The sequence below is a fragment of the Phyllobates terribilis genome, unplaced genomic scaffold (assembly GCF_046119375.1).
Source record: "Phyllobates terribilis strain yellow unplaced genomic scaffold, ASM4611937v1 Scaffold_10__3_contigs__length_209671492, whole genome shotgun sequence".
Lineage (NCBI taxonomy): Eukaryota > Metazoa > Chordata > Amphibia > Anura > Dendrobatidae > Phyllobates > Phyllobates terribilis.
Window position 1 is genome coordinate 160866590 of NW_027362770.1, and position 14122 is coordinate 160880711.

A 14122-nucleotide genomic window follows, 5' to 3' on the forward strand; every position below is an offset into this window, starting at 1 on the left:
GGGAGTGCATCCACGAGACTCTCCTACAGCCACTATACAAGTGGTGGAGCGTGTTCTGTGCAGCTCCGAAACTGATCACACCAAGAACAACTGATCGGCGGGAGTGCCAGTTGTGTCACACTCCCCACTGATCTGATATTGATTATCTTTCCTTAAAATAGACCATCAATATAAGGGTATTGGACAACTCCTTTAAACAAGAGATCCTGAACCCGCTTCATACATACGGACCAGACATAGGACGAACTACTACGTACAGTGTCAGGAAGGAGTTAATTTGAGATTAATTGGACCTTCCATGCTCCTCTTCACTGAAAAAGAAAAGACGAGGGTTTTGGAGTCCTGTTCTAGCGATCATGGGGGTCCCAACAATGGGGATCTCAGTGATGAGATATCACCTCTTAGATCCTATGGATAGGTGATAAGTGTGGGCTGTGAGGATACCCCTTAACTGTTCCCTATCCTCCATTGCATCATGAGTTATAATTAGAGGATCACAATTGCCATTTGGAGTTCAAGTCAAAAGACGCCCACTGAATCCACCTGTGGGCCAGTAACAGTACCAGGAAGGCCAAATGATTAGTGTTCTGTATTCAAGAAACAAAGCACTGGTCCCTTGTCTGGGCACAGCTGTGGTGCCCATTACGGTACCCAAACATTGTACTTTTGAATCAAGTTAGAAATGAAATACTAAAAATGCAGGCTTTAAATAATAATTAAAAATGGGCATTTATTAATGTACATCTTGACCGTACTTAGCAAATTTGAAAAATGGATAAGTGCAATTTTTTATGCTAAGCAATGCCCCTATTCCCGCTCCATTATTTTTTTGCACCCACAATGAAATACTGCCCCTAGTAAAGCCGGTAAGTGTTCCAGCACAGTAAAATCCCAATACACAGTACAATGCCGCTCCCCACAGTATAATTCCAGTGTCACACACACAGTATGATGCAACCACAGTGCATCACACACAGTAAAGTGTCCTCACAGTGCCCACACACACTATTGCGCCCAGGCATCCACACATTGTACTCTCACAATGCCAACCCGCACAACGATACTGCCTACACAGTATAATGCCCTCACAGATTAGTGTCCACACACACATTGATGCCTCCTCACAGTATTATGCCCCCCACAGAGAATGATGCCTTCACGGTGCCGTTTACACAGTACAGTGCCCACACCCTTGATGCCCCTACTCAGTATTACACTCCAGCAGTGCTGCCTACACAGACTGATGCCCACACACAGTATAATGCCCTCACAGTATAGTGCCCACAGACACATTGATGCCTCCCACAAAGTATGATACCCCCATAGTGCCCAGACAATGATGCCCCCACAGTACCTACACAATGATGCCCCCCACGGTGTGATGCCCCCACAGTACCCACACAATGATGCCCCCCACGGTGTGATGACCCCACACTGCTGTCCACACAGGATGATGCCCACACACACACTGATGCCCCCCCCACACAGTATGATGCCCCCACAGTTCCTTTTACACAGTATAGTCCCCACACCCTTGATGCCCACTACACAGTATTACTCTCCTACAGTGCTGCCTACACAGAATGATGCCCACACACAGTATAATACCCTCACAGTATAGTGCCTGCAGACACATTGATGCCTCCCACACAGTATGATAGCCCCACAGTGCCCACACAATGATGCCCCCCACATGGTATGATGTATCCACATAAGGATGCCCCCCACATGGTATGATGACCCCACAGTGCTGTCCACACAGGATGATGCCCACACACACACTGATGCCCCCCCCCCCCACACACACACACAGTATGCTTCCCCCACAGTGCCTCCTACACAATACAATGCCCGCACCCTTGATGCCCCACCCCCACAGTATTAGTATGATCCCACAGTGCTGCTCAGACACACACTGGTGCCGCTTACACAGTACAGTGCCCATGCACACACTGTTGCCCCCCATTTCACGCTTTCACGGCCCCCATAGTGCTGACACTCGCATGACAGTAAGGCCATGTACAGAACATTTAGGTAAATTGCAGAGATGCAATTCCACCTAAAACCTGTAGACATGTGTGGCGCTGTTTTTCCATTTTTATCTTCCGTTTCCGCTGCTTCTGTCTTGTAGACGTTCTGTGAAATCGACAGTGACGGGAATGGCATCATTCAGAAGAAGGATCTGAGGAATGTTTTGTACAGGTTTTCTCTTCCTATTACAAAGAGTGAATTTGAGAAACTCTGGCAAAGGTGAGCGCTATGGAATTACGAGATAAAACCCTTTAATACCGGATTAACAAAACAGATGCCAGATGATCAAATGTCCAACCGATCTCGACTCAAGGGGCCTATCCCCACCTCTGTAGGCCTTACTGTCCTCCTTACCAGCTGGATACAGCTCATTACTAGCACAGTACAGACAGATATATGGCATCTTATAGAATAGCCTTGGGGCCGCGTCACGTAAGGTGAAGCCTTATCAACTCCAATTACACACTTCATACCAAAATAGAAAAATCCTCTGCATGAAAATTGATTTTTTTTAATAATGTATTTGCACATCTCTGACGTAGCTAAGTGCTCACACTGGAGGGTTTGATTGCACTTATCATACTTTACAATTGAAAATATTTCATTACGTCCGATATATTAAAATTCCTTCTCTAATGTGAAACGTTTAAAGAGAAAAAAAAAATCACATTCTGTTTCTAAATGCATTAAAAGTACATTTTTCTAAAGTCACTAAAAAGTGAAGAAATCAGTAAAACTATCGAAGTATAAAATATTATTATTATTAGTCTCAAAAATGTAAAAGTAAAATGTTTTTTTTGTTTAACCAGTACATTTTATTATTTCATGCTTGTGCTCTAATTTTTGTTTTTAATTTTGGAAATATTTATAATAATTAAAATAATAATAATAAAATATATATATTTTTTTTTTCCTCATTCGTTTATTCAAATTATTTTTGCTACATTTCTCACTCACTCTCTTTTTATGGCCAAAAGTGTTGGCACCCTTCAAATTGTTCCAGAAAATGTAGTATTTCTCCCAGAACATTATCACAATTACACACGTTTTGTTATATACGTTTATTCCCTTTGTGTATTGGAACAACAGGAAAAAAAAAAACAGAATAAAAAGGCAAATTAGACATAATTTCACACACAACCCCAAAAATGGGCCGGACAAAATTGTTGGCACCCTCAATTTAATATTTGGTGCACACCATTTGGAATAAATAACTAAAATCAATCGCTTCCTATAAACATCAAAAAACTTCTTACACCTCTCAACTGGAATTGTGGACCCCTCTTCTTTTGCAAACTTCTCCAGGTCTCTCATATTTTAAGGCGTTTTCTCCCAACAGCAATTTTAGGATCTCTCCACAGGTGTTCAATGGGATTTAGACCCGGACTCATTGCTGCCACTACAGAACTCTCCAGATCTTTCTTTCCATCCATTTCTGGGGGCATTGTCCTGCTGTAAGACCCATGACCTAGGACACAAACCCAGCTTTCTGACATTGGGCACTACATTGCAACCCCAAAATCCTTTAGTAATATTCAGCATTCATGATGCCTTACACACAGTCAAGGCACCCAGTGCCAGAGGCAGCAAAACAACCCCAAAACATCTTTGAACCTCCACCATATTTGACTGTAGGTACTATGTTCTTTGTAAGCCTCATTCCATTTTCAGTAAACAGTAGAATGATGTACTTTACCAAAAAGCTTTATCTTGGTCTCATCTGTCCACAAGATGCTTTCCCACAAGTATTTTGGCTTACTCACGTACATTTTGGCAAACTACAGTCTAGCTTTTTTGTGTCTCTGTGTTAGCAATGGGGTCTTCCTGGGTCTCCTGTCATAGCATTTTATTTCATTCAAATATTGACTGATAGTTCGCACTGACACTGATGCATCCTGAGCCTGCAGGACAGCTTGAAATTCATTGGAACTTGATTGGGGCTGCTTATGCACCATCCGGTCTATCCTGCGTTGCAACTTTTCAGCAGTTTTTCTTTGCCTTCCATGTCTAGGAAGATTATCCGCAGTGCCATGGGTTGTAAACTTCTTGATTTATGTTTTACACTGTGGACAAAGGAACATCAAGATCTGTGGAGATGGACTTGTAACTTTGAGATTGTTGATATTGTTAAACATGTTAAAAATTTTGGTTCTCAAGTCCTCAGACAGTTCTCTTCTCCTCTTTCTGTTCTTCATGCTTAGTGTGGCACACACAGACACACAATGCAAAGATTGAGCCAATTTATCCCTTTTTATCTGGTTTCAGGTGTGATTTTCATATTGCCCACAACTGTTACTTGTCACAGGTGAGTTTGAACGATCATCACATGATTGAAACAAAGTTCTTTACCCACAATTTTGGAAAGATGCCAACAATTTTGTGTGGACCTTTTTTTATTTTTTTGATGAAATTATATCCAATTTGCCTTTTTTTCTCCGTTTTTTTTTTTTTTGCACTGTTCCAATACACACAAAGGAAATAAACGTGTATAACAAAACATGTGTAATTGCAATAATTTTCTGGGAGAAATACTTCATTTTCTGGAACAATTTCAAGGGTGCAAACACTTTCTGCCATACTGTATGTTTTTTGTTTTCTATCCTAAGGCATGGAGGGGACGTTATTGGGTGAAAATGAAAAGAAAAGTAGGAAAACTGTAACGGGTCTGGGAGGCGGAACCTCTGAGCTACTATACAAGGGGGCGGTCCTTGTAAGGGAGCGGGTGGCGACCAGGGTAGACGGGCAGGCCGTCACAGCAGGTGACTGGGACAGTCTCTGAATGAATGGACAGGAGGTCATGGCAAGTGACCGGGGCAGTCTCTGGATGAACGGGCAGGAGGTCACGGCAAGTGACCGGAGCAGTCTCTGGATGAACGGGCAGGAGGTCACGGCAATTGACCGGGGCAGTCTCTGGATGAACGGGCAGGAGGTCACGGCAAGTGACCGGGGCAGTCTCTGGGTAAAGGATTGGTACGACCTGTGGCGGCAGATGATAGACGTGAGCTCCCAGGTGAGCAGGCGAGAGTCTCTGGATAATCGGGTGGTCACAGCATGTGATGGCGGAGCCTCCAGGAAGACCAACAGACAGGTAGCAGATGAGCGCTCCCAGGTGAGCGGGCAGGAGTCTCTGGACAGGCGGGTGGTCACAGCACGTGACGGCAGAGCCTCCTGGTAGGCTAGCAGACAGGCAGCAGATGAGCGCTCCCAGGTGAGCGGGCAAGCTGGTCCTTAGACAGACTGACAGGAGTTGGAAGGCAGACCGTCGGACCTCAGGCAAGCAGGCAGGTAGAATATGTGCGCTCCCAGGTGAGCGGGCAAGCTGGTCCTTAGACAGACTGACAGAAGTTGGAAGGCAGACCGTCGGACCTCAGGCTAGCAGGCAGGTAGCAGGATATCAGGCACGAATTAGACAGCAGACTGGCAGGAATCTGGCAGGTATCTGGCAGGTAACTGGCAACGGGACCTGAGGGCTGAAGCAGAGTAGTGAACAGTGCTACAACATTGCTCGGGCACCTCCATTTTGGAGGAGGTGCCTTTTATATGGGAGGTCCTCCGGCAATTGGCCGGGGACTCCTTAGGACGGCGCGCGCGGTCCCTTTAAGAGAGGGGGAGCGCGCGCGCCCTAAGCACACTGCCGGGGAAGGAGCGCGTGCCGGAAGCAGCGGGGAGAGAAGCGCTGGAGGACGCCGCGCCAGGAGCGGGGAGGTGAGAGGGACGGCGTCTCTGCCTAGAACGGGGCAGAGACTCCGATGCTACAGTACCCCCCCTTTAGGGCCCCTCTTTTTTTGGCCAGAAAGAAATTTCTCAAGGAGAAGCGGGGCGTTGATGTTCTCCCTGGGTTCCCAAGTTCTCTCCTCAGGACCAAACCCCTTCCAATCTACCAGAAAAAAAGGTTTTTCCTCTTACCCTCTTGGAGGCCAGAATACTCTCTACCTCAAAGATGTCATCAGCGGAAACCGGAGCAGGAGGGGCACCTGGATTTTTGGAAAAAAAGTTAAAGACAACGGGTTTGAGGAGAGATACGTGGAAGGAGTTGGGGATCCGTAGGGTGGCCGGGAGTTTTAATTTGTAGGCCACAGGGTTAATTTGCCTGAGGACTTCGAAGGGGCCGATGAATCGAGGACCCAACTTGTAGGAGGGTACTTTGAGCCGCACATGTTTGGATGAGAGCTAAACCTTGTCTCCCGGACGGAATTGGGGCGGATCCAGACGTCTCTTATCAGCATATCTCTTCATCCGCTCAGAGGAGAGAAGAAGAGCGAACCTGGTGCTCTCCCAAATAGTAGAAAATTCGCTGACAAGAGACTCCGCAGCAGGGTTGTCCACAGAAACGGAGACAGGAAGTGGAATCCGGGGATGTTGGCCACCGACTATAAAGAACGGGGATTTGGAAGAGGACTCGCTCTCATGGTTGTTATAAGAGAACTCGGCCCATGGTAGGAGATCCACCCAGTCCGAGTGGTGAGCATCAACGAAGTGCCGGAGGTAGCTGGACAAGATCTGATTGATCCGCTCCACTTGACCATTGGACTGAGGGTGGTAAGCGGAGGAGAAATCCAGGGTAATGTCCAGCAGCTTACATGTGGCTCTCCAGAAGCGAGAGGTGAACTGAACCCCACGATCCGACACGATGTGGAGGGGCAGACCATGGAGACGGAAGATGTGGCGGATAAAGTCTTTAGCCAGCTCGGGTGCAGACGGAAGACCAGGTAGGGGAATGAAGTGGGCCATCTTAGAAAAACGGTCAGCGACAACCCAAATGACAGTACAACCGTCAGAAACTGGAAGGTCGGTGATAAAGTCCATAGCGATGTGTTGCCAAGGAGCAGCAGGTACGGGAAGGGGCAGGAGATGGCCGGCAGGTAGATGTCGGGGAACTTTGTTACGGGCACAGGATGAACAGGCCGCGACGAAGTCTACCACGTCCTTACGCAGGGTAGGCCACCAGTAATGCCGGGTAATAAGTTGGAAGGTCTTCTTTTGGCCAGCATGGCCAGCTAGTTTAGAAGAATGTCCCCAGCGAAGAACCCTCTCCCGATCTGGCACAGCTACGAACGTCTTACCGGGTGGAAGACGAGTCAGATCCAAGGGGGCCACATTCATCACCTTGGAGGAGTCGATGATGTGCGTAGGTTCCTCCTCTTGATCGGAGGACAGGAAGGACCGGGACAAGGCATCAGCTTTGACGTTCTTGTCCGCCGGACGGAAATGAAGAATGAAGTCGAAGCGGGCAAAAAACAACGACCACCGGGCCTGACGAGGATTGAGTCTCTGGGCATTTTGGAGATATGCCAGGTTTTTGTGATCCGTGTAGATAATTACCGGGTAGAGAGCCCCTTCAAGCAGATAGCGCCACTCTCCCAGTGCCAATTTGATGGCTAGCAATTCCCGGTCTCCAATGGAGTAGTTGCGCTCCGACGAGGAGAAGATTTTGGAGAAGAAGCCGCACGTTACCATTCTCCCGGTAGAAGACTTCTGGGTGAGCACCGCTCCGGCTCTGGAGGAGGAGGCATCAACCTCCAGGTAGAATTGTTTATTACAGTCCGGACGGTGCAGGACGGGAGCAGAGGCGAAGGCTTTCTTTAGGGAAAGGAAGGCCTCCTCGGCTTCAGGCGACCATGTCCTGGGGTTAGCCCCCTTACGGGTAAGTGCAGATATGGGAGCAGTCCGAGACGAGAAGTGTGGGATGAAAAGACGATAATAATTAGCGAAGCCCAGGAATCGCTGTATCGCCTTCAAACCTTCAGGACGAGGCCATTTTAGAACGGAAGAGAGCTTCTCGGGATCCATTTGCAGACCTGTTTGGGAGATGACATAGCCCAAGAACGGAAGGGAGGTCTGATCGAAGAGGCACTTCTCGTATTTGGCGTAAAGGTGGTTCTGCCGAAGCCTAAGCAGGACCTAACGAACATCCCTCCGGTGTGTGGGGAGATCCGGAGAGAAGACCAAGATATCGTCCAGGTATACCACTACGCAGGAGTACAGGAGGTCACGGAAGATGTCGTTGACTAGTTCCTGAAAGACCGCGGGAGCATTACAGAGACCGAAGGGCATCACAAGGTACTCATAGTGACCGTCCCGGGTATTGAATGCCGTCTTCCACTCGTCTCCTTGACGGATACGGACCAGATTATACGCTCCTCGTAGATCCAGCTTGGAGAAGATCCTGGCGCCCTTGAGACGGTCAAACAATTCGGAGATGAGTGGCAGGGGATATTTGTTTTTTACCGTGATGAGATTGAGTCCTCTGTAGTCAATACAGGGACGTAGCGAGCCGTCTTTCTTTTTGACAAAGAAGAATCCGGCTCCAGCCGGGGAGGTAGATTTTCGGATAAATCCCCTAGCCAGATTCTCTTCAATGTACTCAGACATGGCTCGGGTCTCGGCTGCAGACAATGGGTAGATACGACCACGGGGAGGAGTGGTGCCAGGTACCAGGTCGATCGGGCAATCGTATGGCCTATGGGGTGGCAACGTCTCAGCTTCCTTCTTACCGAAGACGTCCGCATAGGGCCAGTAGGGAGCCGGGAGACCAGGTAAGTTAGCTGGAGTAGGCTGAGGGCGAAGTGGACGGACCGGGACCAGGCAGGTCCTATGGCAGTCAGGACCCCATCGGAGTACTTCACCGGACCGCCAGTTCAATACGGGTTCATGTGTCTGGAGCCAAGGTAGACCTAGCAACAGGGAGTGAGAAAGTCCGGACAGCACATGGAATGAGATCTCCTCAGAGTGCAGCATTCCCACCTGCAGGGTTATGGGTTCGGTGACGAGCAGGATGGTCTCCGAGAGAAGTCTTCCATCCACGGAGGCGACTGACAATGGTTCAGCCAGGGACTTGGTGGGATTATGGTATCTCTCTACCAGAGACTGGGAGATGAGGTTTCCAGCAGCTCCAGAATCCAGATGGGCGAGTTCAAAGAGACGGTTTTCTCCCCAAGCAATAGAGACCGGTAAGGTCAGAGACGGAGAGGGCTTACTTTTGTCTAGGACGACCTCTCCGAGTGGTCCTAGACACTGGCGTTTCCCGGCTTTTCCGGGCAGGAACGGATGAAGTGCTTCATACTGCCACAATAGAAACAGCTTCCCTCGGCTCGGCGAGATTCTTGGCGAGAACCGACCATCTTGGTCTGGTCGACCTGCATAGGCTCAGGAGAGTGTAGCTGAGGAGAGACGGAGGGAGTGACGGGTTTCTGAAAAGTAGGAGCTAGACGTGGAAACCTCCTCTCACGGGTGACCTCTTTGGCACGCTCCTGGAACCGCAGGTCAATCCGGGTGGCAAGAGTTATTAGGTCATCGAGAGTGGTAGGAATGTCCCGACCGGCAAGTTCATCTTTAATACGGCCGGACAGACCCTCCCAGAAGACTGAAACCAGAGCGTCATTATCCCAGGCCAGCTCCGAGGCAAGGGTACGGAACCGTATGGCATATTGGCCCACGGTGAGACTTCCCTGACGGAGGCGTAGCAGAGATGATGCGGATGAGGTCTTCCGTCCGGGTTCGTCGAAGACTTTCCGGAAAGCCGTGAGAAAGGCAGGCAAGTCGGACACCAGGGGGTCTCCTCTCTCCCATAGAGGATTTAGCCAGGCCAGGGCCTCTCCGGTGAGATGGGACATGATGAAGGCAATTTTGGCCCGGTCGGAGTTAAACTGGTGAGACAGGAGTTCAAAGTGCAGGGTGCACTGATTTATGAAGCCCCGAGCCTGGGCGGAGTCGCCTCCGAAACGAGGAGGTGCAGAAAGCCGGGGTCCGGGGTAGGATACCATGTTATTAGTGGGCAGTGGAGCTGCCGGATTGCGAGTCATGGCACTGGCGGTGGTTGCAGGCAGAGCAGTCAGAGTGTCCAGGCGAGAATTGACATTCCGCAGGTGACCCAGGATGGACTCCTGTTGGGACCTCTGACGGGACAGTTCATGACACAGGTCCGAGAGCGAGAGAGCTTGGGCGCCACCGGGTTCCATGGCCCGAGCAAACTGTAACGGGTCTGGGAGGCGGAACCTCTGAGCTACTATACAAGGGGGCGGTCCTTGTAAGGGAGCGGGTGGCGACCAGGGTAGACGGGCAGGCCGTCACAGCAGGTGACTGGGACAGTCTCTGAATGAACGGACAGGAGGTCACGGCAAGTGACCGGGGCAGTCTCTGGATGAACGGGCAGGAGGTCACGGCAAGTGACCGGGGCAGTCTCTGGATGAACGGGCAGGAGGTCACGGCAAGTGACCGGGGCAGTCTCTGGATGAACGGGCAGGAGGTCACGGCAAGTGACCGGGGCAGTCTCTGGGTAAAGGATTGGTACGACCTGTGGCAGCAGATGATAGACGTGAGCTCCTAGGTGAGCAGGCGAGAGTCTCTGGATAATCGGGTGGTCACAGCATGTGACGGCGGAGCCTCCAGGAAGACCAACAGACAGGTAGCAGATGAGCGCTCCCAGGTGAGCGGGCAGGAGTCTCTGGACAGGTGGGTGGTCACAGCACGTGACGGCAGAGCCTCCTGGTAGGCTAGCAGACAGGCAGCAGATGAGCGCTCCCAGGTGAGCGGGCAAGCTGGTCCTTAGACAGACTGACAGGAGTTGGAAGGCAGACCGTCGGACCTCAGGCAAGCAGGCAGGTAGAAGATGTGCGCTCCCAGGTGAGCGGGCAAGCTGGTCCTTAGACAGACTGACAGAAGTTGGAAGGCAGACCGTCGGACCTCAGGCTAGCAGGCAGGTAGCAGGATATCAGGCAGGAATTAGACAGCAGACTGGCAGGAATCTGGCAGGTAACTGGCAACGGGACCTGAGGGCTGAAGCAGAGTAGTGAACAGTGCTACAACATTGCTCGGGCACCTCCATTTTGGAGGAGGTGCCTTTTATATGGGAGGTCCTCCGGCAATTGGCCAGGGACTCCTTAGGACGGCGCGCGCGGTCCCTTTAAGAGAGGGGGAGCGCGCGCGTGCGCGCCCTAAGCACACTGCTGGGGAAGGAGCGCGTGCCGGAAGCAGCGGGGAGAGAAGCGCTGGATGACGCCGCGCCAGGAGCGGGGAGGTGAGAGGGACGGCGTCTCTGCCTAGAACGGGGCAGAGACGCCGATGCTACAAAAACCATCCGTTTTCCACTTTTATTTTTTTTATTACATAATGTGCTATCATAATAATATGCCCTTTGCGTTACAATTATTTTTATATGTTGGACATATACTTTTTTTTTTGTTAGTGGGGCTAGAAACTGCAGCTTGGACAGGCAGTTTCTTTCATTTATGAATTTATTTTTTCTTTTTTAGTATTCATTTATTAACCAGTTCTGGACCGCCCACAGACTTTAAATGTCCGGGTGGTCCATACTTTACTCTGTACTGACATACTAAAACATTAATCAGCTGCTGGCATGAGATAGTGTCAGAGACAGCCGGAATCCTCATAGAGAAAACGGAGATGGTTTATTACCATCACTGCCTTCCTGATTGCTTTATACATAGGCTGAACAAACATTTCACAACAATCCTCTTCTGAGTGTATTTTGGGAGAGCAGCAGCCACCAGATCTTAGGAGACCTAGTCAGCTCTGCTATGCAGGCAAGAGGATGCCCCCAACGAAGGCTAGTCTGAAACGTGCGTCGGGGCGGACGCGCGTACCGTGGAAGCTCCTGTATTTGATGTAAAAGGCAATGCAACATAGCTCTCGCTGGGCTTAATAATACATTTTAATATGCTTATATATGCCCTTTTAGATCTACCAGAGTCTCAATGCAGAATTATTTATATTGTTTGTATGATATGACATTTCTTTTGTGTTTACTGCATTATAATATATGACATATCCAATTGATTTATCTATATTATTGCTTCAGTATTGCGCGCCCCTGTTGTTCACAACTGTCCTCTATGCAGGCAAGAGGCTGAATTTTCCCTGTAAAAAGGTAAATCGACAAAAAAAAGAATGTATTGATATAGTAAAATGCCCCCCTCCCCCAAAGTCTTTTAATGGGGGGCACTATGTGTAAAATAAATGAAGAAAAAAAAAACAAGAAAAAAAAGTAACGCAAAACTAAAAAAAAGGAACAAAATAAACAACACATTTTCAGTCCATAATTGTTGTTTTTCGCCGAACCCCTGTAAAAAAAAAAAACATGTCCAATATATAAAAATAATTTATATGGAAATAGGAGCGCATTTTAAAATATTTTTAGCAGTCTCTTGTGGTCGTAAAAAAAAATATGTGGAAATATACACTTGTATTTCCTATTTTTCCTTTCATCATTTCTTTCCCTGTTATCAGCAAAAAAAAAATCTGTCTTATCTATTTCACACAATATGTCCCCCAAAAAGATCATAAAAGACTTTTGGTGGTAATTTCGAGTTTACAGTGTATATTTTTTATTTGCTAATTTTCCCTGTAACTAGGGTCAGTATATAAATTCAAGTTAAAGAGGAAATTCAGCCTCCTGATCTGCGTTTGCTAAGACCCAGCAGCTCCTGCCATCAGCCGACACCTGATGAACACGTGATCGCTGGAGCAAGTGCCATTAGTCTCTTCTGTTCCCTTTTTATTCCTTATTCCTCTTATGACTTCCATGTGGGAATCTGAAAACCGTGGCCCACGGGCCACACTGAGCCCACTACTGCCCGTCCGCCTCCTTCCGCTGTCACCACTGTCCTTATCCTCAGGATGTGGATTTGGTGAATACATTGGTGGAGGACAGGGCTGCTGGCTCCTTCTTCCACCAATCAGCATGCGAGACAGCAGATGCGATGAGTCCGGGCACAGGAGTAGAGCGCTGGGGGAACGAGAGGGAGGCGAGTATGTTTTTTTTTTTTCGTTCTTATTTGTATGGAATGTTTACATGTATATGTGAGGAATGCTTATATGTGGGGGCTCATACTATATTAACGGGACTATGTGGGGGTTCACACTGTATAAAGGAGGCTATGGGAGGGCTCATGCTGTATTTAGGAGGCTATGTGGGGCTCATACTGCGTGTAGGGGGGCTATGTGGAGGCTCATACTGTATATAAAGGACTAAGTGGGAGCTCATGCTGTATATAGGAAGGCTATGTGGGGGCTCACACAGTATTTAGGGGGTTATGTGGGGGCTAACGCTGTATATAGAGGGCTATGAGGAGGCTCACGCTGTATTAAGGAGGCAATATAGGGGCTCATGCTGTATATAGGGAGGCTGTGTGGGAGCTCATGCTGTATATAGAGAGGCTATGTGGGGGCTCATACTGTATACATTTGTGCTCAAAAGTTTACATACCCCGGCATCATTTTTCCTTTCTTGGCCTTGTTTCTGAGAATATGAATGATAACAAAAAAACTTTTTCTCCACTCATGGTTATTGGTTGGGTGAAGCCATTTATTGTCAAACTACTGTGTTTTCTCTTTTTAAATCTTAATGACAACCAAATCATCCAATTGACCCTGATCAAAAGTTCACATACCCTGGTGATTTTGGCCTGATAACATGCACAGAATTTGACACAAATGGGTTTGAATAGCTACTAAAGGTAACATCCTCACCTGTGACCTGTTTGCTTGTAAGCAGTGTGTGCATAAAAGCTGAGTGAGTTTCTGGGATCCAGACAGACTCTTGCATCTTTCATCCAGCCACTGACTTTTCTGGATTGTGAGTCATGGGGACAGCAAAAAAATTGTCAACGGATCTACGGGAAAAGGTAGTTGAACTGTATAAGACAGGAAAGGGATACAAAAAAAAATCCAAGGAATTGATAATGCCAGTCAGCAGCGTTCCAACTGTGATTAACCAATGGAAAATCAAGGGCTCTGTAAAAACCAAACCACGGTCAGGTAGACCAACAAAAATTTCGGCCACAACTGCCAGGAAAATTGTTCGGGATGCAAAGAAAAACCCACAAATAACATCAGCTGAAATTCAGGACTCTCTGAAAACTAGCGGCGTGGTTGTTTCAAGATGCACAATAAAGAAGCACTTGAAGAAAAATGGGCTGCATGGTCGAGTCGTCATAAGAAAGCCATTACTGCGCAAATGCCACAAAGTATCTCGTCTACAATACGCCAAACAGCACAGAGACAAGCCTCAAAACTTTGGAGTGATGAGACCAAAATTCAACTTTTTGGCCACAACCATAAACGTTACATTTGG

At 48.2% G+C, this 14122-nt stretch overlaps 1 protein-coding gene across 4 annotated transcripts in view; it reads left to right on the plus strand.

Annotated features, from left to right (window-relative positions):
• EFCAB6 (EF-hand calcium binding domain 6) overlaps positions 1–14122 on the plus strand; it is a 113520-nt gene that overhangs the window by 67475 nt on the left and 31923 nt on the right. For all 4 annotated transcript variants that reach the window (XM_073650009.1, XM_073650008.1, XM_073650010.1 and 1 more), the window contains exon 21: positions 2132–2250. In XM_073650009.1, coding sequence (XP_073506110.1) covers positions 2132–2250 — 119 coding nt within the window. The remainder of the gene's footprint in view (positions 1–2131; positions 2251–14122) is intronic.